The 26,042-nt window shown below is 47.6% G+C and overlaps 2 protein-coding genes across 2 annotated transcripts; both read left to right on the top strand.

Moving 5' to 3' along the window:
* Nucleotides 1-679: 679 nt before the first annotated feature.
* cog7 (component of oligomeric golgi complex 7) lies at nucleotides 680-9,622 on the top strand. The gene is made up of 17 exons (XM_056577332.1): nucleotides 680-1,109; nucleotides 1,281-1,429; nucleotides 1,836-1,952; nucleotides 2,354-2,522; nucleotides 2,641-2,723; nucleotides 2,904-3,026; nucleotides 4,126-4,324; nucleotides 4,592-4,719; nucleotides 4,901-5,055; nucleotides 5,303-5,419; nucleotides 5,527-5,592; nucleotides 5,909-6,098; nucleotides 6,543-6,683; nucleotides 6,952-7,032; nucleotides 7,354-7,468; nucleotides 8,245-8,388; nucleotides 8,996-9,622. The coding sequence occupies exons 1-17, from the start codon at nucleotides 944-946 to the stop codon at nucleotides 9,160-9,162; spliced, it is 2,310 nt and encodes a 769-aa protein (XP_056433307.1). The 5' UTR covers nucleotides 680-943; the 3' UTR covers nucleotides 9,163-9,622.
* Nucleotides 9,623-10,311: 689 nt separating this feature from the next.
* Nucleotides 10,312-24,502, top strand: LOC130371524 (ubiquitin carboxyl-terminal hydrolase 31-like). Its single transcript, XM_056577331.1, has 16 exons — nucleotides 10,312-11,361; nucleotides 14,975-15,112; nucleotides 15,689-15,777; nucleotides 16,207-16,299; nucleotides 16,753-16,888; nucleotides 17,004-17,154; nucleotides 17,287-17,467; nucleotides 17,790-17,901; nucleotides 18,222-18,316; nucleotides 18,957-19,034; nucleotides 19,373-19,502; nucleotides 19,947-20,066; nucleotides 20,887-21,112; nucleotides 21,356-21,514; nucleotides 21,859-22,011; nucleotides 22,801-24,502. The coding sequence occupies exons 1-16, from the start codon at nucleotides 10,819-10,821 to the stop codon at nucleotides 24,339-24,341; spliced, it is 3,945 nt and encodes a 1,314-aa protein (XP_056433306.1). The 5' UTR covers nucleotides 10,312-10,818; the 3' UTR covers nucleotides 24,342-24,502.
* The last annotated feature ends 1,540 nt before the right edge of the window (nucleotides 24,503-26,042 follow it).

Here is a 26,042-nt window from a genome sequence, read left to right as displayed (position 1 = left end):
ACATTATAATTATTTATAACAAAGAATGACACACAGACCAGCCGATAGAAGCATTTTCATTTAAATTATGTTTCAAAGGTTTAACATTTAATGGGGTTCAGTCCAGATTGTTGCATTTGTTTTTTGGCATAGTTGATTACTGCAATATTTGTAAACAATATTTCCTTTCTTTTTATTTTTGGGTGGTGACTTATTAGGTGAGCGCTGCAACCAGTGCTAAACTGTTGTTATTCTAAGGCTTTATTCTTTCTGTCTTTATTCTTCACTAACTTCTCCTGCCAGGTTGAGTCCAGTTTATCTCTGGAGTCAGAGGAACCTGGGATGGAGGTCTCAACTCAACGTAATAACTCAAAACATTTCCTGATTGGTTCTTGCTGAATATGATAACCACTACCCTGGGATAGGATATATTGTCATTTTATTCTACAGAGAGACGGTTAGTTAACTGGTCACAAGAGGGCAGCAGAGAGTACCCATGTATTGTACACGTTTCTGTGTACAATGCAGGAACGTGTATTGCTTATTTTATTTATTTTTGATTATTTGTTATTTTGCCTGTGCTTTAGTAGAAATTTTAATATTAACTATTGAAATAATTAGAAACCATCTTCACAATGCTTCCTACACCAATAAGAAAGACATGATAGCAAGGGGGGAACTAAACTCTGGTGTCTGTTTTCCGGGATGGTAAATAAAAAGCACAAACAGGAACTTGCTGTCAGTTCTCGCCATTTCAGAAAAAGCCCCACCAGAAATGATCATTTAATTACAATTTCCTCTCTAATACCGCTGTCGTTTCGGGTGTAACTCTGGAGGAAGCCGTTGTGTTGTTGGAGATCTATTTGGTGGTGATGATTATTTCATTCTCCTGGGCGGTGTACTTTATCTTCGTCTCTAAGCCCGTTCTGGGCAAAAGTTAGAGAAGAAAAAAAACAAAGACACCATGGATTTCTCAAAATTCCTTGACGACGACTTCGAGGTGAAAGACTGGGTGAACGGTGCCTTCCGTGTGGCGCAGAAGGAGGCGCCGGGGAAGGCAGATGCACACGCCGCTACCCTGGTGATGAAGCTGCAGCTCTTCATCCAGGAGGTCAACAATGCTATCGAAGGTGAGTGGTTGGTGGTCCTGCAGTCACCCAAGCTGTGTGGGTCCGACAGTGACCCTAGATTTACGGGTCATACAGTGGTCCGTTTGACAGACCTCTTACGTCAATACACGCTTTATCTTTTTATTTTGTTTATATTTCTAAATGTATGTATGTACATATGCCTTCATACAGAGAGCAGTATCCAGGCGCTGCAGAACATGCCCAGGGTTCTCAGGGACGTGGAGGCTCTGAAGCAGGAGGCTTCGTTCCTCAAGGAGCAGATGGTTCTGGTGAAGGAGGACATCCGCAAGTTTGAGCAGGACACGGTGCAGTCCATGCAGGTGACAGCTTTCAGAAGGGCTCTGTTTGGGTCGTGGATCTGGATAGTTCTGTCCTGGTTCAGATTTGCATGTTATTGTATATTTATGAATCTCTTCCACAAATCCATTAATACAAAAAAAAATTACATTTATGTTTTTAATGTACAACACTTGTACATAAAAACAACCACTGTGTGATGCAACCTACATCAAGCATAAATGTAATATTCCAAAATCACGTTATTTACATATTCATCAATTTAATAAATTAATCAATAACCCATTGTTGACCTTCAATAATGGAAAATGGCGCAGAAGTGTTGTGTGTCTGGTGTTGGTTGTGTGTCTGGTGTTGGTTGTGTGTCTGGTGTTGGATGTGTGTCTGGTGTTGGTTGTGTGTGTGTGATCCATGTCCCTCTCTCCTCAGGTGCTGGTGGCTATCGACCAGGTGAAGAGCCGCATGCAGCTCTCTGCTGAGGCGCTGCAGGAGGCCGACAAGTGGAGCACGCTCAGTGCTGACATCGAGGAGACCTTCAAGACACAGGTAACAGGACGTGGTGGAACAGCTCAGCACACATAACATAAGTCATGTTATAAGTCATGCAAGAACTCATGTTATAAGTCATGTTATAATTAATGTTATAAGTCATGTTATAAGTTATGTAAGACCTCATGTTATTAGTCATGTAAGACATGTTATTAGTCATGTAAGAACTCATGTTATAAGTCATGTAAGAACTCATGTTATAAGTCATAAGAACTCATGTTATTAGTCATGTAAGAACTCATGTTATAAGTATGGTTATAAGTCTGGTTAGAAGTTATAATACATACTTCAATTCATATTACATTCATGTCAATTCATGCCATAAGTCACGTTGTTAATCCTATTAGAAGTGCCATTATAAGTCATATTGTAAGTGAATGAGCCCTTCTGTCTGGCAGGACTTTGCGGTGATCTCGTCCAAGCTGACCAGCATGCAGGGCAGTCTGGCCATGCTGGTGGACACCCCAGACTACTCTGATAAGTGTGTCCACCTGGAGGCTCTGAAGAACCGGCTGGAAGCTCTGGCCAGCACTCAGATCGTCTCCACCTTCAACTCCATGGCTACGGGTAGGTCAACCACTTCTAACATTATGGCCACAGGTAAGAGTTGTCATGCTCATCATACTACTCATACTCCTGCCTTCATTCAGGTTCATTCACCACAATATGCTGTGTTGTGTTGCAGACCAAGCCAAGCTGTTTGTTAAAGTCTTCTCGGAGATGGACCGCATGCCCCAGCTGCTGGCCTACTACTACAAGTGTCACAAGGTAGAGAAAAGGACAATGGAACTATACTATAAACTATAACTACAGTAAAAATACAGATATCGTCATTGTCATCTCTGATTTCTTTACCCTTCTTAAAACTCTGTGTGTGTTTGTGTGTGCCTCTATATCTGTGTATGTGTTTGTCTGTGCCCCTATATGTAATGGTTAATCTGTGTGCAGGGTCAGCTGTTGTCCTCCTGGGTGGAGCTGTCCCAGAGCGAGCTGACGGTGAACCAGCAGCTCTCAGAGTTCTACGACAACCTGCTGTCTGCCTGGCACGCACAGATCCACTGGACCAGCCAGGTCAGTGCCCCTCATACTCCACTCTGGGATTCCCAGCCAACCGCTCGGGCTGGTGAACAAACCCCAAGCCAGAGGGAGATGGGCTTGTTCAGGGCAGGGTAGGAGCCAAAACACGGGCAGGACATTTATTTTCTGGACCTGGGTTAATGGTTTTTTAATAGTCACAGTCTTTTCAAAACGTGCAAAGCCTTTCTTAACGTGCACAGCCTTTTCCTAAAGCTAATATACTTTTATTAGATATACATGACTTTTCCAATAATACCCAGGTTTGCTTGTCGTTCCAATAATCCAATAGTTAAACTCAGTTTTAGACTTGTCTTATTCTGCGAGCCTTGTTTTTTAAAGCACCTGTTCTAAATCTCTTCTCTGAAATACTGAAATATGTACTTCCGACCGTTCACGACCTCATGTGCAGTACCCTACTCTGATTAGGGGTGGGAATCTCTTGGCACCTCACGATTCGATTCGGATTATGAGGTCAATGATTCGATTCTGAAGCGATTATCGATGCATCTCGATGCATCTCGATGCAACAAATTCTTTTTATGCACATTTCCATGCGTGATTTTCAAAAATATATATTATACATCTGGGTTTGCTACTCAGAGTTTGCTAATCACTTCCTACTTTTGTGATGATCATAAAAGACATCAACAGATGAATTAACTTAGAGAAAGCTTTTGTCACAAATATGACTTTCTATGAACAATACAATAATCAATGCAGCTTGCATTATAACACAATATGGAAGCATGCAAAAAATAGGTTTCAGTTTTATTTTATTTCTAATCTTTCTTTTCTCTGTCATTCAAGGAAAAACTGCTCTTGAATTAGAAGGAGTTCTTGTGTCTGGCTGTGAGTTTGCGCGCATGCTATGCATAGGCTGAATCGCAATCGTGTCAAGACAAATCAGATTGGCCAATACACACTGAAGATAAATTCAAAAAATTTAAAATTACAAAAATTATCCCTCTCTGGCGAACAAAATGTTGCAGCAGGCAAAAAAAACCAAAAGATTATCGTTCTAGCGAGAATCGCGATGCATCGAAGAATCGATTATTTTTCCCACCCCTAACTCTGATACCCTCCCCCCCCCCAGGTGTTCAAGAAGCCCTACGAGGTGGTGACGGTGCTGCTGATCCAGACCCTGGGCAACATGGTACCCTCGGTGCCCGTATGCGTCAGCTCGGCCCTGGAGCGCTGTGACCCGGAGGGGAGGCTGGAGGCCCTGCTGGAGCTGCACCACACCACCTCCACCTTCACCCACAGCCTGGAGGCCGCCACGCTGCCGCACCTCGGTACGGAGGGTCAAACGGGGCACGCTCCACGGGCTGTCGCGACTGGGCACGTACAGGGGTCACGGGGTTGAAGGTTAAAGGTCAACATGCGGCCAATCCTTTGTACATATCTTGAAGGTCAGCTGGGAGATGAACAGTTGTCCTAGTGTGTGTGTGTGTGTGTGTGTGTGTGTGTGTGTGTGTGTGTGTGTGTGTGTGTGTGTGTGTGTGTGTGTGTGTGTGTGTGTGTGTGTGTGTGTGTGTGTGTGTGTGTGTGTGTGTGTGTAGGAGAGGCCAACCCTATGAAGCTGTGTGAGCTGGTGTGTGTTCTTCTGGAGCCCTACAAATCTTACCAGCTGCAGTACGGAGAGCTGGAAGAGGTCAACCTGCTGATCCAGATCAGTGCTGTACCCCTGGTAACACACGCACACGCACACACACACACATACACACACACACACACACACACACACGCACACACACACACACACTGTGCTGTTCCCCTGGTGACAAAGTCACAGACAGACAGACTCACTTACATTTTGATGTTGTGTGATGTCATCTGTGATGTAACCTGTGTGATGCCCCGCCCCCCAGGAACATGGTGAGGTCATGGACTGTGTGCAGGAGCTCAGCCAATCGGTGGCCAAGCTGTTCTCTCTGGCGGGAGGAGCCGTGGAGCGATGCGTGCGCCTTTCCGACGGCCTCGCCGTGCGAGGGCTACTGCACGCGCTCAAAGCTCTCTTTACCAAGTAATATGTGTGTGTGTGTGTACATATATAGACATACATACATGCAAACATACTACTGCACGTGATCAAATCTCTTTTTATTTATATTTTATATATTTTTTTATATTTTGATATATGTTTTGCTGTAAGTTGTATATTAACATAATTAACTTCTTTCAAATATATCTACTTCTCCACCACCCCGTGTAAAACACTGTAAAAGATGAATATTATATAATGATATTATAATATATTGCTATGTGTGCAGGTACGTGTCCGACTTTTCGACCACCCTGCAGTCTATCAGGAGGAAGTGCAAACTGGAGGAAATGCCCACTTCCTCTGTCTTCCAGGAGGATTGGACGGCCTTCCAGAACTCTGTCAGGTGGGTGGGGCCTCTTTGAGGATCATGTAGTTGATGAATGAAGACAAGTTGCTGGGTGCTGAGTTAGTGATCTAGTTGAATGAATGATGTTTGTGGTGTGTTCCCAGGATAATCGCGACCTGTGGAGAGCTACTGAGACAGTTCGGGGCCTTCGAACAGCAGCTGTCCAACAAGTAAGACCTGTGACCTCACTATGACATCACACTGGCATCAATCTGACATGTCTGTCGTGTGTGTCTGGTAACCAAAAATATCAATTCACGTTGCCCTGTACACATCTCTACGTATATATGGTGCATGGCATTTTAGGTTCTTATTGAAATGTGGTTACCGAAACATCTTTCTTTAAAATATTTGTTATAATTTCACCAAACGTTTTCTCTCTAATACTGAGATCTCAGAAATATTTATTATCATAATTAAGCTGTTATTTGACTAATTTACTTATCCCTCTTCTCCCATTTCCCTTCACCTCTACTCCTCCCAAAGGATCCTGGGAACGGCGGGAAAGTACCTGTCAGAGTCCTACAGCCCGCGTAGCCTGCCTGCCATTCAGGAAGTGAGCTCGTCGGACAGGAAGTGTCCGTCGGGCCGCAGCCCCTGGCAGGAGTACATCTACCTCCAAAAAGGAAACACGGCAGAGTACAACGGTGTGATGGAGCTGCTGTACTCCCTGAAGGTAGGGAGGGCGGCTGTCCAATAGCATCTATGAAATGCACACAACCGCCCAATCACCTCAACGTACCTTGCTCACCCAATGCATACAGCTGAAGGGAACGACCGATTTATCTCAGTCTCTGGGGCAGGTCTTTTATTTTGAAGCTGTGTACCCCTCTGTGGCCCATTTTACTTTGAATCTGTGTCTTTCCTATTGGAGTATTTTATTGTGCACCTGTGTGGGAGGTCTTTTATGTCTTCTCTGTGGGGAGGTCTTTTATGTTTAACCTGGTCTCCTCTATGTGGTATCAGGTATGTTATTATTTTTTTAACCTGTGTGCATCATTGGGGTCTCCTCTGTGGTGGGGGTGTCTTTCATTGTGAGGCAGTGTGTATCTACGGGTACTCCTGTGGAGGTGTCTTTCTACTAACATCACAGTGACATTGTGTCTGCGGCGACTTGCAGGAGAAGGCCACGGGGGCATCCAGTCTGCTGGCGGAGCCGCGAGCCGCCCTGACGCGGCTGAACCAGCAGGCCAACCGGCTGGCCTTCGACTCGGTCTTCCTGCAGATCAAACACCAGATCCACCAGCTGCACCGCCTGGAGGTCAGCATCACCACGTTGTCGTGGTTACCCCGAGGGATGTGGCCGGTTGTTGTTTGTGCGTTACTGCAGTGAATGTGTGTAAACGTGTTTGTCCCCCTAGCAGAGGGTTAGTGTCTTTACTGTCGTTCCTGTCGGAGTGATGCTGTATTGAGTGTGTGTAAGCGTGTAGTATGTTACTGCGTTGTATCTGTTACATGCAGTTTACTAGCAGAGCGTGTGTTACTGTAGTGTATGCGTGTTGTTCACATGGAGTTTGCCCTCCTACCAGAGTGGGGACGTTGGTCCAGGAGACCGCTACACAGACGACCTCCCCACGTTCAGTCTGTCCCCGCAGGAATACATCAGCAACGTATGACAGAAACCACACACAACACCGAGCAATACCACCACACACAACACCGGGCAATACAACTAACACACAACCCACACAGCAATACAGCCACACACAACCACCTAACAATACAACTAACACACAAGACACAACCAACAAACAATGCAGCTAACACACAACCACCAAACAACACAACCACACACAATCACCAAACAATACAACTATCTGTGTATTTGTACCACAAAATACCACCGCAAAAATGCGGTGGTATACACAACAAAAAAAGTAGCTATAATACTGCGTCTCTTACTCATTAGATCTCTGTATTCCACCCCTTAGATCGGTCAGTACATCATGTCTCTACCGCTACACCTGGAGCCCTTCGTGACGCAGGAAGACCCAGCGCTGGAGCTCGCACTGCATGCTGGGAAACTCCCCTTCCCTCCTGAGCAGGGTGAGTGTACACCACTCCTATTCCCCCTCCTCACCCCATCTGTCGTCGGCCTACCAGGTGTTGTACTGCTCGTTATCTCTCCTCCTCCTCTCTCTGAACTCACTCTCTATCACTCCCTCTCCACCTTCTGTACTCTCTTCACCGCCCCACCCTTCTGCTGTGCACGCTCTTTTCTCCCGTGCACTCTCTCATGTCCCGTGCACTCTCTTATGTCCCGTGCACTCTTATGTCCCGTGCACTTTCTTATGTCTTGTGCACTCTCTTTTGTCCCGTGCACTCTCTCATGTCCCGTGCACTCTCTTTTGTCCCGTGCACTCTTATGTCCCGTGCACTTTCTTATGTCTTGTGCACTCTCTTTTGTCCCGTGCACTCTTATGTCCCGTGCACTCTCTTATGTCCCGTGCACTCTCTTATGTGGTGCACTCTCTTATGTCTCGTGCACTCTCTTATGTCACGTGCACTCTCTTATGCCCCGTGCACTCTCTTATGCCCCGTGCACTCTCTTATGCCCCGTGCACTCTCTTGTGTCACGTGCACTCTCTTATGTCCTGTGCATTCTCCTCTGCATCCATATCGCTGCTCGTCCTCCTCCTCTTCGTCTTCTATATATTCCTCTTCATCCTCACTACCCTCATCTTCCTAATCATCCTCTTCTTCATAATTCTCCTTAGTTTCATCTTCAACCCTCTTCCTCTTCCCCACTCCCTTCCTGGTCCTTGCTCCCTCCTCATCCTCCTCCTCATCACCTTCCTCCTCCGTCCCCTCCTCTTCCTCAGGAGACGATCTTCCCGAGCTGGACAACACGGCTGACTATTGGCTGGGCTCCATTGCCCGGGCGACCATGCAGACGTACTGTGACGCCATCCTCCAGGTCCCCCACCTGCAACCCCGCGCCACCAAGCAGATGATCACCGACATCGGTGAGACCCCGCCCGGGCGCCTGGCCGCCCCTCACCCCCCCCCCCCACTCGGAAGGCCACCTGCCACTCACTCACTTGTCCCGCCTCTACACCGCCACATGGACATTATCGATTTCTGTTTCTTAACAATTAAATCGTACTCAAACTGCTTTGCTGGTTACATTAAAGTTGCAATGTGTAGGATGTATGATTGAACCCCTCCCAGTCAGTAAGTGCATGGGAGACAATTTATAGCATATTAGCATATTTTATTTGCAAAATATATCAGTTATACAATGGGATTTTATTGATAATAATATTGAACTCACCGTTGATCAGCATTGACCTTAGATATGTCCAGGTTATATTAAGCAGCTAACTTGAAATATTACACATTGTAACTTTAATATGTGATTTATATATTGTTTTTAAAGTATTGTTATATATTTAATATACGATAGATCAATGAAAGTATTTATCGAGTAATAAGTATTGCTCTATTGCAAAGTATTGATTTATATTATCAAGTATTGCTCAGTGATATACATTTAACATGATCGAACTATTATTTGTAAAGTTTTGATTCTAATCAGTAGAGTAAGTGTTGACTAGTGATTGTCTCCTCCAGAGTACCTGAGCAATGTGATGGACGCCCTGGGTCTCCAGCCCTCCCGCTCCCTGCAGAACATCCTGGCCCTGCTCAGGTCTCGACCGGAGGACTACAGGCAGACCGCTAAACCCCTGCCCCGCCGCATGGCCTCCACAATCGCCGCCATCCGGGGGCTCGACTACTGAGCCCTGCCCAGCCAGAGACTTCTCGCCTGGGGGACAGCACAGTTATGGACTGAGGGGATGGATGGGAGTCAGCAGTGTTTCCAAAATAATGCAAGCCATTTCCGTGTTTTTTTAATAATCTTTTTTTTTTTGTGTGTTCCATGAGGTGGAGGGTGGGGTGGTTGGGGACATTGTTGCTCCGAAGTTGTATCGTTGGACTTCGTAACGTCCTGTTGGGAAGTAGACTGTAATATATTTTTCACTCTCATATGAAATTCATCTGTCATTTTAAATAAATTAACGGGCAATTCCCAAAAACTATTTCTGTGTCAATATCAAATAAAAATTGAATATATGTTTCTGTAAATATGGATTGCGGAAACATATATTTTGAGGTCAAACTCAGTTCAGTGTGTGCGCAAATTAATAGTCGTATAATATATAATATTTATTTTCCACTCAATCCAGTTCAATGAAAACACGAAACATAGAGAGCTGTAGCAAATCTTGGTTTCCTTTTATAAACGATCATTCACAAAAATATCCAATACATTTATATTTATAGTATCGCGACTATTATTAGGCGCGTGGTTGTCTGATGCGTGGTTTTTATTACTCATCTATCGGTGGGGCAAGTCTCCGCCACCACCCCCACCCCCGACCTCCCTCCATCACCAAGCACAGCTTCCTCTGCCCGTGACGTCACCGTCCCCGCCCTGCCTGCGGTATCCGTACGAGGTGATGGAGACGAGGCCTCGCGGTGGAAAAACAACCAGAGAACCGGGACACAACAACACTCCCTTCCCCGGAAACTAACGGTCTAAAATCGTCGATTGACATCCATCACGGCTCTGGATTTTTTATTCCTGGTGGCCAGGTGACGCAACGTTTCAAGCAGAAACGCGGCGACATTTTTTTTAGCCGGGAACTCCTCGGTGTGGACCAGATCGAGGTGTCTGAAAGGAGGTGTCTCCGGTCAACACGATCCAGGGGGGGGAAATCGACACAACGACTCCCCGGACTGCCTGTGGATACAAAGACGGTAACCGCTCGTGTCTCTACGTTTCTGGGGGGGTCAGTGCGACGGGTGGAGTCGCGCATCGCGCATCGCGCACCGGGTAAATAAATGATGAGGGGTGGGTGACCCTCTCGTGACGGCGGGGTCCATCTGTGTAGCCCCCCCCCCCCCCCTAGATGTTGACATTCTTTGTGGGCGCTCAAATCCCAGCGTGGTTGATCATCACCAGCCCGTGGGTTAAACCGTGACACCGTGCGCGCGTGATGATGCTTTGTGACCGGAGGAGCGGCGGCGACTCCTCCTCGAGATGATGCCGATGGCGGTTCCCGTCTCGAGTGGCACCGACCGGGCTTTTAATGGGGAGCGCTCCGCGGCGCGTTTTTATGCAATCCGACGCAGTGTTGCCAGTGGACCGATTACTCCCGCCGTGCTTTTAAGAACAATAGTGGTGCCCTGATGTCTCTCTGTGCACGCCTTGAGCACTTCGGTCCGGATCGCGCACAGATGTTCTCCGTGTTGATGATGACGAACCCACGCGAGGAGCGACTCCTCTTCACACGACGGGGTTGACCGAGACCACGAGTCCCGGACCTACCTAGCCCGGATTCTTCTGTGGACATCAGGGCCCTCACTGAGGAGTCCCCCACAACAACAACACCATGTCGAAAGCTGCCAGCAACAAGGAGAAGAAGTCGTTCAGCAAGAAGCTGTTCAGGAGGTCGTCGGTGCGCTCCGTGGGGAGCTTCATGAACCGGGTCCTCCGCACGCTCTCCACCCTGTCCCACTTCGGCAACGAGGAGCACGCCACGGACGACGAGAAGGACGACGCCACCTTCGCCCCCTCCTCGACCACCGCCGGTTCGGTGCCGTCCGACGACAGCGACTGCGGGGGGTTCCTCTTCGGGGACAAGATCCCCGGCGTCTCGGGCCTGAAGAATCACGGCAACACGTGCTTCATGAACGCCATCCTGCAGTGCCTCAGCAACACGGAGCTGTTCGCCGAGTACCTGGCGCTGGAGCAGTTCAAGGGGGCGGAGACCGCCCTCGGCGAGAAGACAGCCAAGTCCAACGGGGCCGCCGTGGTGCCCGCCAAGAGGGGCAGCCAGCCGGCGGACGGAGGGGAGGTGACGGAGCAGCTGTCCGGGCTGGTCCGGGCGCTCTGGACCTTTGAGTACACCCCCCAGCACAGCCGCGAGTTCAAGGTAGGACCAGCCCCCCCACGTCCCCAACCCACCCCCATAACCTCTCAGAATAGGCTTTTGATTAGGACAGAGGGTTCTGGGTTTCTATCCCACTTTGTCTCAGTCTGTAGGCATTCTACAAAAAGACCCCCCCCCCCCCCCGCCCCGCCCCCATCTGCTCCTTAATGACCTGTATCTGAATTCACTGTCTAACACCTCCCTGTTTTTATAATGACCGGCCTCTGGATCCACTGTCTATAACCCCAACCTGCTCCTTAATGACATGTGTTGTCTGGATCCACTGTCTCACCCCTTCCTGTTCCTAAATGACCTGTGTCTGAATGCACTGTAAGTGACTTTGGATGAAAGTGTCTGATACATGTAAACAGGGAAGTATCCATTACGCCTGAATTAGTCTTCCAGGAGGCCTAGACCACAGCCCCCTTGTATTTATCTCAACCGCTGCGACAACAAATGAGTATGAGAACAACTAAACACATGCGGTATGACGTTCAGATCGCAAACATTTTTAAACAGTAGAACGCAGGATCGATGAACTTAACGTCTGGTCGAGTCCCTGAAAAGTTTGATCCAGGAGATTCAACCACTGTTACATCACAACGTGACAATAGTACATGATTGCTACCAAGTGGTTGGTATATCGACCCTGGAAAACTCATCCTCTCATCCACTGAGAGCTCAGGTATTCTGGAAAACGTTTACTGTATATTATCCACACATGGATAAGGGTAATACATTTAGAGAACAGGATAGTCCAGTGGTAAGAATGTTTACCTCCCAGCTGAAAGGTTCCGGGTTCGATCCCCATTGTCCACAGTCTACGTGCAGGCATCATAGAGGCAGATCCCCCTGAACTTCTACCTGCTCCTTCCTTAATGGCCAATATACTCAAGAAAAATCTGGCTTCTAGTGTGTAAAATAGATGATTTCCGTACTCATCACAGAACCATTGGTTCTGTGTGAACATACCTAGCCCAGTCTGATTACATTCAATTTGATTAGATTGTTACATTTGATTGCATATTAGATTAGAGAAGAATGTATCAATTTAGACTTCATTATATGTACAATTCTATTAGATTTGATTAGCTGGTTAGTTTACATGAGTTAAGAGTATATATTGGATGATATTTGATTAGGTTACATGAACAAATATCATATTGAATAAGAGAATCAGAATAAAAAATTACTGATTGATGGCTCTGCTGTCGCCGGGCAGTCCTCCTCCGTTATCCAATCACAGCCCAGCTTTGTGTCAGCTGACCTTAGACAGCAGGGTCACAACCTCCTGGGTCTCCTCCTGGGATGATGGATTTGTGTATGGTTATATTTGTAATGTATGATTCATGATGCATGAACCAGACTAGTTTGTTTATAGCACCCTTCAAACCAAGGGCTATTCTTGAGATAGATGAAGGTAATTCGAAAATAGAATAATAGTATTTCAGGGTAAAAAAAATCGAATAATATAAAAAAGGTAAAAGAAAGAATATATGTGTGGAAGCATAATAATGCATTGACTTTTTTACCATGTTTTCTGAATTGAAGGGAACATTTTCTCTGAACTTCAAGATAAGTTCTCATGAAAAGTTTTCTACGAGATATTATCTCTGGATTCTGAGAAAGTTTTCATGAAAACCGTTTTTCTTTCCTGTTCTGGTGAATTAACAATCTTTTATTATCTCAGAATTCAGAGACATTTTTTCATGTAAAAAAATATTCTGCCGTGTTTATCTCTGACCTGCATGGAGAAATGCTGCTCAGAACCGGGCTCAGCCTGAGCCTCCAACAGTGCTGTTTGATTAAAAATACATGCATAGAATAATGTAATGAGATGATATTGTAATGAGATAATATCTCATTAATTATAAGTAAAAAAATTAAGGAAGTCAGACACCGGTTTAAACTATTGATGCAAAGAAAACTTTACATATGTAAAAGTCATATAAATGTTAATGTACTTACTGCTTACTGAAATCCTTTATCTGCGCTCCTCTTTCTCAGTCTTAGAGATACAGTTAATACCACCATTATGCACAAATTACATACAGTAGTTACTCTACTAGTAAAAGTACCATACTTCCTGTAGTTATGGTTCACTACTCGCATGTGTGTATGGGAGCTTATTTCCTTCTGCTTCTTCTATAAATGTTAATCGATAGAGACAGTGTGCGTGTGCTTGTGTGTGTGTTTGTGTGTGAGAGCTTGTGTGTGTTTCTGTGAGTGAGTGAGTGTGGATGAGTGTGTTTAGTTGAGCATTTAAAATAACCAAGTGTGACGGTTCAATTTGAATGTAAGAAAGGGACAATTTCATCACTGAATTTATACATTTATTCAAATGCAGCTCTGAATGATCCGACCTCTAACTAACTTAATGTATAACATAAAATATCACCTGAGAACAGAGTAAAGACAAGTGGAATTTATTATGCATGGAAAAACATGAATCATGAAATCAATTTTGCTAAATTTAAGTCCCAGCAGGGAGCTTGTTTCGAGCCCCGGTCGTGCCCTGCGTCAGGGAGCTAAACTAAGCTAATGAAGGTTCACTGGAGTGTTTATAATACGTTCATGTGTGGGAGTGGAGGGATGTGATCCTATTTTCCTACTGTCAGTGACCTGGGAGGAGAGACCCAACCCACCTCATTACAGCTTATTAAGAAGACTTTGGTGATGACCGCACAACCTGCTCTCATTTAACTGGGACACGAGAGAATAGAATGATGTTTTCTTTCTATTTCTGTCTTGAAGTCATCTCAAGTGGTTGGGAGGCACCTGAGATGGTGCTTTTCTCTTATGTACCCACAACACTGAGTATCCCAGATGAAAGTAATCAGGGTAATCCAAGATTAAAGTAATCCCAGGTCAGAGTAATCCCACACCTTGACAGGACCGAGTCCGGTCTTTACTCCTTGTCCTGGCTTTCCCTGGTGCCACCATCACGGCCATCAGTCACCTCATCCATCCTGGAGGTTCTGCTGACCAGGGAATCTTCCGGAGAAAACTCTGAATATTTCATGAGAATGTTGCGTAAAATAAACTATGGCTTCCCTTGGAAAGGCTTTCTTCCTTTACCACAATCCATCAAAAACTCATTTAGTTCCTAACGTGTTGCTGGTGTTTGGGACAGTTTGTCGAGCGTTTTGTCGGTTAGGTCCAGAAGGGAATCTGTCTGGGGAGGAAGGGTCGATGTCTGAGCGAGATGGAGCGGTTCTCTTGGCCTGCTGGTGCTCAGTATAATGTAGCTCTGCAGAGACGACTAGGGCCCTAATGTTGCCCTACATAAAATAACACTACTCATACCTAACCTCATTCTAACATAACAACATAACGCCAACCCTAACAGTCTGAGCCAGAGTTATTTCAAGGTTCAAGATTAAGGTTCAGACCTAACCCCAACCTAAATAACCGATGCCAAAAACAAACCTTATATTTACCCAAAACCCAAACAGTTTTTTTGTAATGACACCAATTTAGATTTCATGCTTCGATTTTTCTAGGCTTCACTTGTTGCTTCAGATAAAAGTGTTGGCTAATCAACAGCTGGGTGTCATAAATACAAACCTTATTTCCTGTGTGTTTCTCAAAGCACATCCTGTTTCCTGTGTGACAGAATGTGGTGTCTAAGAGTGCCCTCCAGTTCCGCGGGACAGCCCAACATGACGCCCAGGAGTTCCTCCTCTGGCTCCTGGATCGAGTCCATGAAGACCTCAACCATCTGGTCCAGCCTGAGACCAGACTGCCCCAGAAGGTAGACTACCACTACCCCGAACCCCCGTCAGTAGTCCAGATTATCTGATGTTAGACTGCCCCAGAAGGTGGACTACCACTACCCGAACCCCCGCAGTAGTCCAGATGATCTGATGTTAGACTGCCCCAGAAGGTGGACTACCACTACCCGAACCCCCGCAGTAGTCCAGATGATCTGATGTGATCCTGCAAAGATCTAAGATAATCTTCTCGATAATCCATATGCTCTTTTAATCTATGTTTTTACCTATTTTTGTGTCAGACCTTTTCTTATATTTTCTATTACCATGAGGAGAGCAATTTCCCCCAGGGTCAGTTAATAATCAGAATTTGAATCTGAACATTAGAATTTGAGAAAATATAATATAAATCATTGTGTTTGGTAGAACCTTTTAAATCAGTTGAATGAGCTATAGTTTGAGGCTGACTGACGGCTTATGCTAGCCGGATGGATTCCGCATTCAGTTCCTAAATGGAACCAAGATGGCCGCCAGGTCCATGCGGTCACCGGATGTGGAGACGCCGTGGTGGATGTGTGCTTGCTTGCTGATGATGACAACAGTTCTTTTTCCCCCAGCTCCCGGTGGAGGAGGAGCACGTATCCGAGGGAGCTCAACTGCCAGCACCCGCGTCCTTCGTACAGGAGCTGTTCCAGGCACAATACAGGTCTCCGCGTCCCTTCATATCCTCGTTTGGTCACACTTTACATAAGGGCACATTAATTAAACATTGATTAACATTAGTAAATGCAGCAATAAGTATTATTATTGAACATTACTAACACTATTAAATCATGTATAAATAAACACATGTTCATAAAATTGCGTAAATTAACAGGAACATTATAAGTAAACATGAACACTATTAGTATGTGTTTACTAGACTATTTGTTAACAGTTATTTAACGGTTGATTAATGCTTACCGGTCTTAACATTTCCTAAGTTAATTCCTGATAAAAGACTGTACCCTTATTATAAAGTGATACCTTTATTTCAGCTGGATTCACGTGACAATAATCATGTTTTATTCTTTTGTTGTTTATCACTGATGTTGTTGTCGTCGTGGTAACTGTGCTGTTGGTGTTTGGCCTCCAGGTCATCCCTGACGTGTCCTCACTGCCAGAAACAGAGCAACACCTTCGACCCCTTCCTCTGCATCTCACTGCCCATCCCTGTGCCTCACACACGGTATCTGATTTGAGATAATCTCTAATCTCTAATCTCATTTGCTCTAATCGAATCTGATGTCTTCTAATCTGATTTAAGGCAATCTCATCAAATCAGATCATTCTGAGCTAATATGATCTAATCTAATCTGATATTTTAACAAATCGAAAATCATCAAATTATGTCTCCTCATATCATATCTATATTCTAATTTAAATGTGAATTTATATGGGTTACAAATTTCTGAGAATCTAGAATCTGATCCATTCTAATGTTATTTGATCTAGCGCCTGAATAACATTTTATCTGGTTTCGCTAAATCAATCTGATTCATCAGATTGGATGTGTGTTTCAGACTGCGTGATGATGGTGTAACCGACCTCCCTGTGTCATCCAATGGGGTGTAATGCGATGTAATGTAATCTGATCCACACTCATGTAATGCCGTCTGAATTGATCTGACGTGTGCTCCAGACCGCTCTACGTGACGGTGGTGTACCAGGGGAAGTGCTCCCACTGCATGAGAGTGGGCGTGGCCGTGCCTCTGTCCGGCACCGTGGCCAGGCTACGCCACGCTGTTGCCACAGAAACCAAAATACCCACCCAGCAGGTACGAAACGTAAATTCAAGAGTTCAGGGAGCTTACCCCCCCTGCTCTCTACACCGGGGAAGGTTACCTTAACCTTAGAACCACGTCTAACCCGATCCAATCCGTCCCTGCTCAGATCGCCCTGACGGAGATGTACTTTGACGGGTTCCACCGCTCCTTCTGCGACGACGAGGACGACCTGGAGAGCGTCCAGGAGAGCGACTCCATCTTCGCCTTCGAGACGCCCGAGCAGTTCAGGCCCGAGCAGATCCGCTCGCAGCGCAGCGGTACCGCCTCTCATTTCCGGATCAGACCGATTATTTTTAGATCAGATAATATATTACCCTTTTTATTAAATAATACAAGATGATATAGTAGATAACCACCACCCACGTCCTGACCCTCCTGCCGCACCCCAGGGAGCCCCCACCTGAACCTGAACCAGAACCAGCTGAAGTACGGCCCCGACGTCAACCGGATCTCCCCCCAGGTCCAGGACCCCCCCACCCCGCCGCTCAGCCCCAACAAGAACTCGGGCCAAGGGGACAAGATCGTCCTGCTGGTCTGCAACCGAGCCTGCGCTGGGCAGCAGGGACGCAGGTACCGGCCAATCACAAGCTCTCTAGCCATGCCGTCTTGGGGACGCCATGTTTGTGTGTTGTATGGTTTGGGCCCCCCTTCATGCTGTTTGTGTATATTTATATATGTACGTGGTTATTTATATATATTTATATATGTATGTGCATATTTATGGATTGTGTGTATATTGATATATAAGTATGTGTTTATGTATATATGTAATTGTTATGTGTATATATCTATATCTGTGTTTGTGTGTATTTGTGGGTTTGGGGTACCCCTTCATGCTGTATGTGTGTGTATATTTATGTATATATGTATCTATCTTTGTGTGTGTGTGTAGGTTTGGAAACCCCTTCATGTTGTTTGTAGAGCGCACGGTGACCTGGGACGGCCTCCAGAAGGAAATCCTGGAGAAGATGAAGCTCCTGCAGAGACCAGGAGTCCTGGTTCAGGTACACACTCCCCTCACCCCCCCCCGAACCTCCTTCCCCCCCTCTGAACCTCATCCAGGTACACCCCCCTAACCTCCCCCAAAACCTCCCTCACCCCCCTCTGTGATACCTTCAGGTACACACCCCCCTTATCTCCCCATAACCTCCCTCACCCCCTTTTACCCTTTCCATTTCTGATTTATTTTATATAGATCATTTTTATATTTCTTTATTCCAATCTCATGTGATATTTCTTCGTTTCAAATTTCTGATGTGATATTTCATGTTGATTTGTAGATAGGCGTCCTCAAGGCCTTTCTGTGTTGTTGTGTGGTTGGTAGGCGCGGCCCTTCAGCCTGCGGGTGGTGGGTGTGGTCGGGATCACTTACCTCCTCCCGCAAGAGGACCTGCCACTCTGTCATCCGTCCGTTGAGAGGTAATACTCCACATCATGCACTAGAGGGCACTGTTACCCCCCATTTGTTATATTGTTGTTGCGTCCCCCGCACCGTTTTAACCTACCGACATCGGCCCGTAATATCAATGTCCCAATGAAGAAGCCATTAATTTGCTAGTGGTTATGAATCATAAGGCTGTCTTGTTCTTATATAAAAGGGATTTACTCTAACAAAGATTTTTTTGTGAAAAATGTACTGTATTTATTTCAAATATCTATTCCCGACCCATGTATTGATTGATTGAAAACTTTATTGAACAACAATTAACAGAAGTGTTCAAAAGGATTAAAAACACAAAAAAGCCCAAAGGCTTGTTTCCATTGTGGTCCTTGAAGGGTTAGTTTGTATGTATGTATGTATGTATGCATGTATGTATGTGTATGTATGTATGTATGTATGTATGTATGTATGTATGTATGTATGTATGTATGTATGTATGTATGTATGTATGTATGTATGTATGTATGTATGTATGTATGTATGTATGTATGTATGTATGTATGTATGTATGTATGTATGTATGTATGTATGTATGTATGTATGTATGTATGTATGCATGTATGTATGTATGCATGTGTTTTTGTATGATTCTTACGCCCGGTGTCTTGTTCCTTCCAGGGCGTACAAGTCGTGTGGCCCAGGTGGCCCCCCCCACGTCAAGATAGTGGTGGAGTGGGACAAGGACACCAAAGAACAGTAAGCCTTCCTCACCGCCATCTTCATCACCTATCAGTGAGCGCCCTCGCTCAGAGTTTGGTTTAATCTACTTTATTTTATATTAGCTACCACGTTAACGATGCAATGAATCATTAATAATTGATTTTCACATCATGCAGCCATGCCGTTAAGACTGAGCCTAGTTCTGAAATGTTCTTCCTATCATAATTGCCAGCAGAAGTAGAACAAGTCATTTAATTGAGCTTGTTCACATTTGTAATGGCTTCCAGGTGTCTTACCGTCCCGTGACCCTTGTGTGATCTTGGTTTTGATGCCACTGACCTATATTTGTCATCTGACCTCGGACCTCTGTGCAGAATGTTCAAGCGGACGGAGGACGAGTACATTCCCGATGCGGAGAGCGTTCGCCAGATGAAGGAGCAACACCTCCAGCCCCAGAGCTGCTCCCTAGCGCAATGCTTCCAGCTCTACACCAAAGAGGAGCAGGTAGGCTTACACTAGCCAGGGCTAGACCAGAGAGTGCTTCCAGCTCTAAACCAAAGAGGAGCAGGTAGGCTTACACTAGCCAGGGCTAGACTAGAGAGTGCTTCCAGCTCTATACTAGAGGAACAGGTAGACTTACACTAGCTAGCGCAGGAATATTGCTTCAAGCTCTACACCAAAGAGGAGGGAGTAGGCTTACACTAGCCAGGGCTAGACTAGGGCTAGCGCAGTGCTACAAGCTCTATACCAAAGAGGATCAGGTAGGCTAACACTAGCAAGGCCTAGCGCAGTGCTTCAAGCTCTACACCAAAGAGGATCAGGTAGGCTAACAGTAGCTAGACCTAGCGCAGTGCTTCAAGCTCAACTCTAAAGAGGATCAGGTAGGCTGATGCTAGCTGGGGCTAGCGCAATGCTAAGCAATGCTTTGTATCTCCATGGTTACCCCAGCTGGCCCCGGACGACGCATGGCGCTGCCCTCACTGTAAACAGCTGCAGCAGGGGAGCATCAAGCTCAGCCTCTGGACACTCCCAGACATCCTCATCCTCCATCTCAAACGCTTCCGACAGGTAACCCTCACCTGAACACACAGACACACACCTGGACACACCTTAAAACCCTTCCAACACACCTTGAAGCCCATGCAATACACATTGAAGCACCTCAAAATACACCTAAACATACTTGTTAGCACAACTGTAAACACACTAGGCACACGTTAACTACATACACCTGACCATACCTGACCACAACTGAAAACACCTGGACGCATCTAGATATACCTGAAACACACGGAACACACCTTCATACACCGGCAAACATAACACAATAACCCAAAAGTTGGTATGATTAGTAGAGGGATTCAACATATATCAATATAAATCCATTCAAATAAAGATGGACCCATCTGAACTCCAAACACTGTTGTCTTTCCTTATCCAGAGCCGTGGTGATGAGTGTAGAACAGACTTTGCTGAAGTTGTTGAACTCAGTTGTGCGGCACATGGACCGTTTTTGTCTAACCTTTGTGCTGCTCCCATTTCGATTGTATGCTCTGGATTGTCAGTCGCTTTTGTTTTGGACAAATTTGTCTGCACTTAAATTACTTCTGGCCTTTTTCCACCGACGGTACCAGCTCAACTAGCCTCTACTTAGCCCGCCTTTTTAGGTACCTGGTACCTCTAACCTGGTACCTTTTTAGTCTAAACCTCCGTCAAGGTTCCAAGAGAGCTGATCTGATACTTCTGTGTGACCTAAATATGCTGCTGGCCACTGATCGGCCACGCTAAGACGTGGCGCGTAGAGCTGGCACTGTCGGTGGATAAAGGCCATCACTGTTAACGGGAGGGTAACTGTAACGTTCTGCGGTGGTTCTCCGGGGGTTCCCAGGACGGCGACCGGCGGATGAAGATGCAGAACATGGTGAGGTTCCCCCTGGTGGGGATGGACATGGCGCCCCACATGGTCAAGCGGAGCCAGAGCAGCTGGAGCCTCCCCTCTCACTGGTCGCCGTGGAGACGACCCTACGGCATGGGCCGCGACCCCGAGGACTACCTGTACGACCTGTACGCCGTGTGCAATCACCACGGCAACATGCAGGGCGGACATTACACAGGTGAGGACTGGTGGATGGAAGGATAAGGATAAGTCCCTAAGTAGTTCATTGCCACGTCTCTCAAGCAACAGGATTCACAGAACCTGATTCAAGGGGTTTGGGGTAAAACTCAACAAAAACAAACCTTAGTGAGTGATCCCCTTTGGCTTGCAAATCAATAGCTACAGAGATTCAGTCCTAAGTCCATCCTTTATCTTTGGTGAGGGTGACCATTGTTCTGCTGTGTGGATGTCTCCTTCCCAGCCCACTGCAAGAACTCCATTGACGGACAGTGGTACTGCTTCGACGACAGCGACGTCCACTCCATCGTGGATGACCACGTGTGCAAACAGACGGCGTACATCTTGTTCTACCAGAGGCGCGCCACCATCCCCTCGTGGTCGGCCAACAGCTCGGTTGGCGGTATGTCCAGCCCTCTACACCCTTCACTGCTTCAGTCGGCCGCCAAGTAGCCAAACCCTTTGGAGTAAATGATATAGGTCTGATTGCTTTGTGTATGAAGAGGTTACCACCAGCAAGTCAATTTTGGTCTTCGACTGATGAATATGTAACCCTACATGGTCCCTGCCCTGTTCTCCTGTCCGATATTTTGACCCCAGACGTACAGACTCTGCTCTCTTCACTTTTGGTTAAGACCTTTTTACGACAAATGATACCCGGCTCTGCGCTGAAACGTTGCAGCTGAAAGTAAAGCTGTTCCCAGTTGTGGGTGTTAACCTGATCTTTGTGTCTGTCGGTCCCTCCAGGGTCCACCAGCTCCTCGCTGTGCGAACACTGGATCAACCGGCTGATGGGTAGCCGCCCGCCCAGCCAGGCCTCGTCCGGCTCCTCCAGACGGACCTCGCTGGCCTCCCTCTCCGAGTCCGCAGAGTTCGCTGCCGAGCGGAGCGAAGACGATGGTGAGTGATGACCTCTAACCCGGTTTCAGAGCTGTGGGATGACCCGCAGGCAGTTGATATGTGAGAACCAAACCGCAGATTGGTTCCCTGTATTAAGAGGCCTCCCATCTCTAACACATGCTATTGCATGCATACCCTCTGATTGACTAACATGGTTAGCCTGTCACCTGCTGGTTAAGCATTAAGCGACAAGACTCTCGTCCACTTATTGAAAATGAAGCAGAGGGCTGTTCACAAGAGGGATGGCTGCTGGACCCCCAGGGTTTTGTTTTCAAAGGCGGTGTTTGGTTTTGTTCTCCTTTTAGAGATACTCCATTGGTATCCTTTTAGAGTTGATCCTGAAGATTGCAAGTTCCCCTCCAAAAGACAGAATGCATTATTGATGTGGAGCGCTGATTCCCTGACTAAACAGAACAGTTTATCTGGTGCATTTTGCTTCCCCAAACCGTATGCACCTACCCGTGTGTCAGCTAAAACAAAACGAGAGGGCCACTACCTGCGACTATCAGTGCTCATATGCTACACACGCATTAGGGCAGACCCCCTGGTGCAAACGCACACAACCCAGCCTATTTTCCGCGTCCATTTCCGTGCCTCTTTGATGTCTAATTAATGGCGCAATAAAAACTTTAAACATGTCCTTCCTAAATTACTTATCATCCGGTTCTAGCAGCAGCTACTTTATAATCATGGTGTTACGTAGTTGTACACTAGGTGTTCCGTTTGGAAAAACTAGATAAACCGAGTCGAGTGCTCATTCCCTTGTCTTGTGCTTCGTCGGCCCACCAGGACTCTCCACGCGGTCCATAATGCGGGGCATGCAGCGGCAGCCCCTGTCCGCCCGCTCCTCCATGGCCAGCCCTCTGGCCCTCAGTGACAACAACGGCGCCAAACCCTCCTGGCCGCTCTCCGCCAAGCTGCAGCTGCGCTCCAACTCCCCCTCCCGCTTCTCCCTGGAGCCCCACTCCTCCTCCTCCCCCACGCTGGAGCGCATCGGGGAGGCGGTGGATGACCGGGCCTCCGGTGCCGCCGCCGCCGCCGCCCGGCACGAAAAGCTGTCCGGGGGGAAGGGCTCGCTGGCGGCCGCCGCCGCTGAGAACACCCCGGGGGCGAGGCGGAGGCTGGCGGAGCAGCCGGCCCCGGCGAAGGCGGGTTCTGCCGCGGCGGCGGCCGAGTCGTGGAGCTCCAAGCAGGCCGGCGACAACAACAACCTCTCTGCCGGTGCCGAGCCGCTGACCCCGGGACACGTCTCGCCGGCCAAGGACTCCAAACTGAGGAGCGGGGAGGGGGAGAGCTCCGGAGGCGGCAAGCGAGCCGCGGCCAAGACCTCCGTGGAGTCCCAGGAGAAGAGTCCCAAGAAACGCCCGGCGTCCTCCTCCACCTCCTCCAGCTCCCCGTCCCGCGCCGCCATGGACAAGTCCCCCTCCAGGACTCAGGCCAAGGGCGGCTCGGTGGCGCCTCACCCCAAAACCAAAGGCGACGGGCCCTGTAAAAGCCTCAAGACGGCCTCCTCGAAGACGGCCACGCCCTCCAAGAAGAGCTCCTCCCAGACCCAGGAGACGCTGCGCGTCGACTCGGCGCAGCCCAAGAAGAAGGGCGGGTCCGCCGGCTCCCAGAGCTCCCAGCCTCACCGGCGGCCATCCCCCAGGGGCGGGGCGGAGAGGAGCACCGCCTCCTCCAGAACCAAGGGGGAGGAGCGCAGCGCCAGCCGCGACTCGCCGAGGGCGCCGGTGACCGACCGGAAAGCCCCTCCCCGTGCGGGAGCGCCGGCCGCGACCCGGGGCGACGGGGCGACGGGAGGGGGGAAGGCGGAGGCCCGCGCCGCGGCACAGAGCTCCAGCAGCAGCTCCTCCATCACCAGCCTGCGCTCCTCTAGCGTGGGCCTGTCGTCCTCCAGCGCGGCGGCGGCCCCCAAAGGCCCGCGGCCCAACAGCAGGACCGAGGAGAAGGGCTTGTCCTTCTTCAAGAGCGCCCTGCGGCCGAAGGAGGGCCGCAAGGGGGCGGCCGGGGCCGGGGCCGAGGCCCGCAGCCCGGACCCGCCCTCTGGAGACGGGCCCGTCGAAGCGTCCTCGGAGGGGGCCACCAAGAAGGCCCCGGGCGGGTCCGCAGAGGGCTCCGCCAAAGACAACGAGTCCTCCAAGCCCGCCGCCACGGCCGCAGCCAAGAGATCCCTGCTCACCTCCAACAAGACCAAGAGCTCGGCGGCGCCGGCGGCGGCCGCCCAGACCCTCGCCAACGGGAAGGAGGCGGCCAAGAAGGAAACGACCAAGAGGATCATGCCCTCGAGGAAGATCCCCATCAGCTCCACCAGAACCCAGAAGCCTAAGTAGTGTCTGAGGAGAGGGTCCCGAGGTAAGGGTTCCCCGGTCTTGAGGGAACCTTCCCAAAAGCACCTGAGGCTTAAGGTGGGCCAGCGACAACGCCTGCCATTATGAACTGTGGTCGTCCACCAACTGTTACATAATTATATAGGAATGAATCTAAAAATGTAAACAAGGCACTTTGTATCGATTGCTTGAATTGATTTTTGTATTATATATATATATATATATATTTATTGTTCTTGTATATATTTATGAACTGCACATGTATTGATATATTAGCTTGGTCTGTCTGTATCATGACTGTATAGTAGGAGGTGAGGAGGGGCTGTTCGAGGACTCACCTGAGAAGTATTTTAAGACGGGTTGCCGGGTGGCTTAGTGCAGATCCGGTCCATGAAGAATGTGATTGGTCGAGACAGGAAGTTGAATCAGCTGTATAACTATTTTAAGGATTTTTGTTGTTCCTGTCCGTCTCTCCAGAGGTCCTGGGAGTTTTAACATAACTTTGGTGCCTCAGACAAATCCTCGCTTCGTATCTACATGGTAAACAACTCAAGGTGTTGGTACATTTCTAAATACAATTTTGATATTTATTAAACACTGTTCAATACACAGTTTCCACAGAAACACATCCTACCTAATTACAAATGCTGTTTGATCTGTTGGTACGCCAACGACAGACTCTTCGATACTGTAGAGATCCAGAGCCTTTACACAACACGGTACGTCTAAGTCTCGAGGCTGCTTCCGTACAAACTACAGACCAAGGTGGTTCTGGCGGCGGTTTCTAAACGGCGCCTGTCCCCGTCACCTTGCTGGTTCAAAATCACCGCAGTGGGGGCGCAGTTTACGAAACGTCTCGTTGTCTGACAGACAGCAACATTCAACATTCCTCACAGATAACGCGTGGTTATCACTAGTCGGACACGCTGTGCTGTCCAGCACCATACATGTCCACACAGCATTATGGTGCTTTTGGTTTCTCCATCCCCTATAGCGATCACAGCTTGTATGCGTCATTAGCTTATTTGCGCCTGCGGTCTGTTTCACGTTGAATGCACAGAATCTGAGAAAAGAATCGCATCATTTATGAAAATGTATGACAGCAATTGTTGCATGATAAATTGCTTATGCATGCACGAAACTATGCAAGCAATACTTGCTAATGGCCACACTGAGTATGTATAACTGCTACTTTGGGACGTGTCTATATTTTTAAGTGTATATTTTTCCAAATGCCAGCATCAAAGAGCATGTTTAGGCATCCTTTACTAATGCTTTGTTTGCACATTTCCTCAGAGTAATATATTCATTTTGTATGAATGCTACTTACTGCTCATCCACCTCAAAGTAAACCAATTCACTTGCAAATGAATGTTTTCTCTACTGTATTCATTTGTCTTCTTAAAGAGACTCCATCCATGGGTTTCATTCTTCCAACTCTTGTCACTTCACAATGACAACTTTTAACCGTGTGTGTGTGTGTGTGTGTGTGTGTGTGTGTGTGTGTGTGTGTGTGTGTGTGTGTGTGTGTGTGTGTGTGTGTGTGTGTGTGTGTGTGTGTGTGTGTGTGTGTGTGTGTGTGTGTGTGTGTGTGTGTGTGTGTGTGTGTGTGTGCGCCTGTCTGTTCCGGCTCAAAGGTTGTGCTCTTACCGGTGCAGAGAGGGGTTGTGTATGTGATGCAGTCGGTGTCATGTGCGTGCCTGG

This window comes from Gadus chalcogrammus, chromosome 18, assembly GCF_026213295.1.
Source record: "Gadus chalcogrammus isolate NIFS_2021 chromosome 18, NIFS_Gcha_1.0, whole genome shotgun sequence".
NCBI lineage: Eukaryota > Metazoa > Chordata > Actinopteri > Gadiformes > Gadidae > Gadus > Gadus chalcogrammus.
The sequence above is the reverse complement of the archived record's forward strand: the minus strand, read 5'-3'. Positions and strand labels throughout refer to the sequence as shown.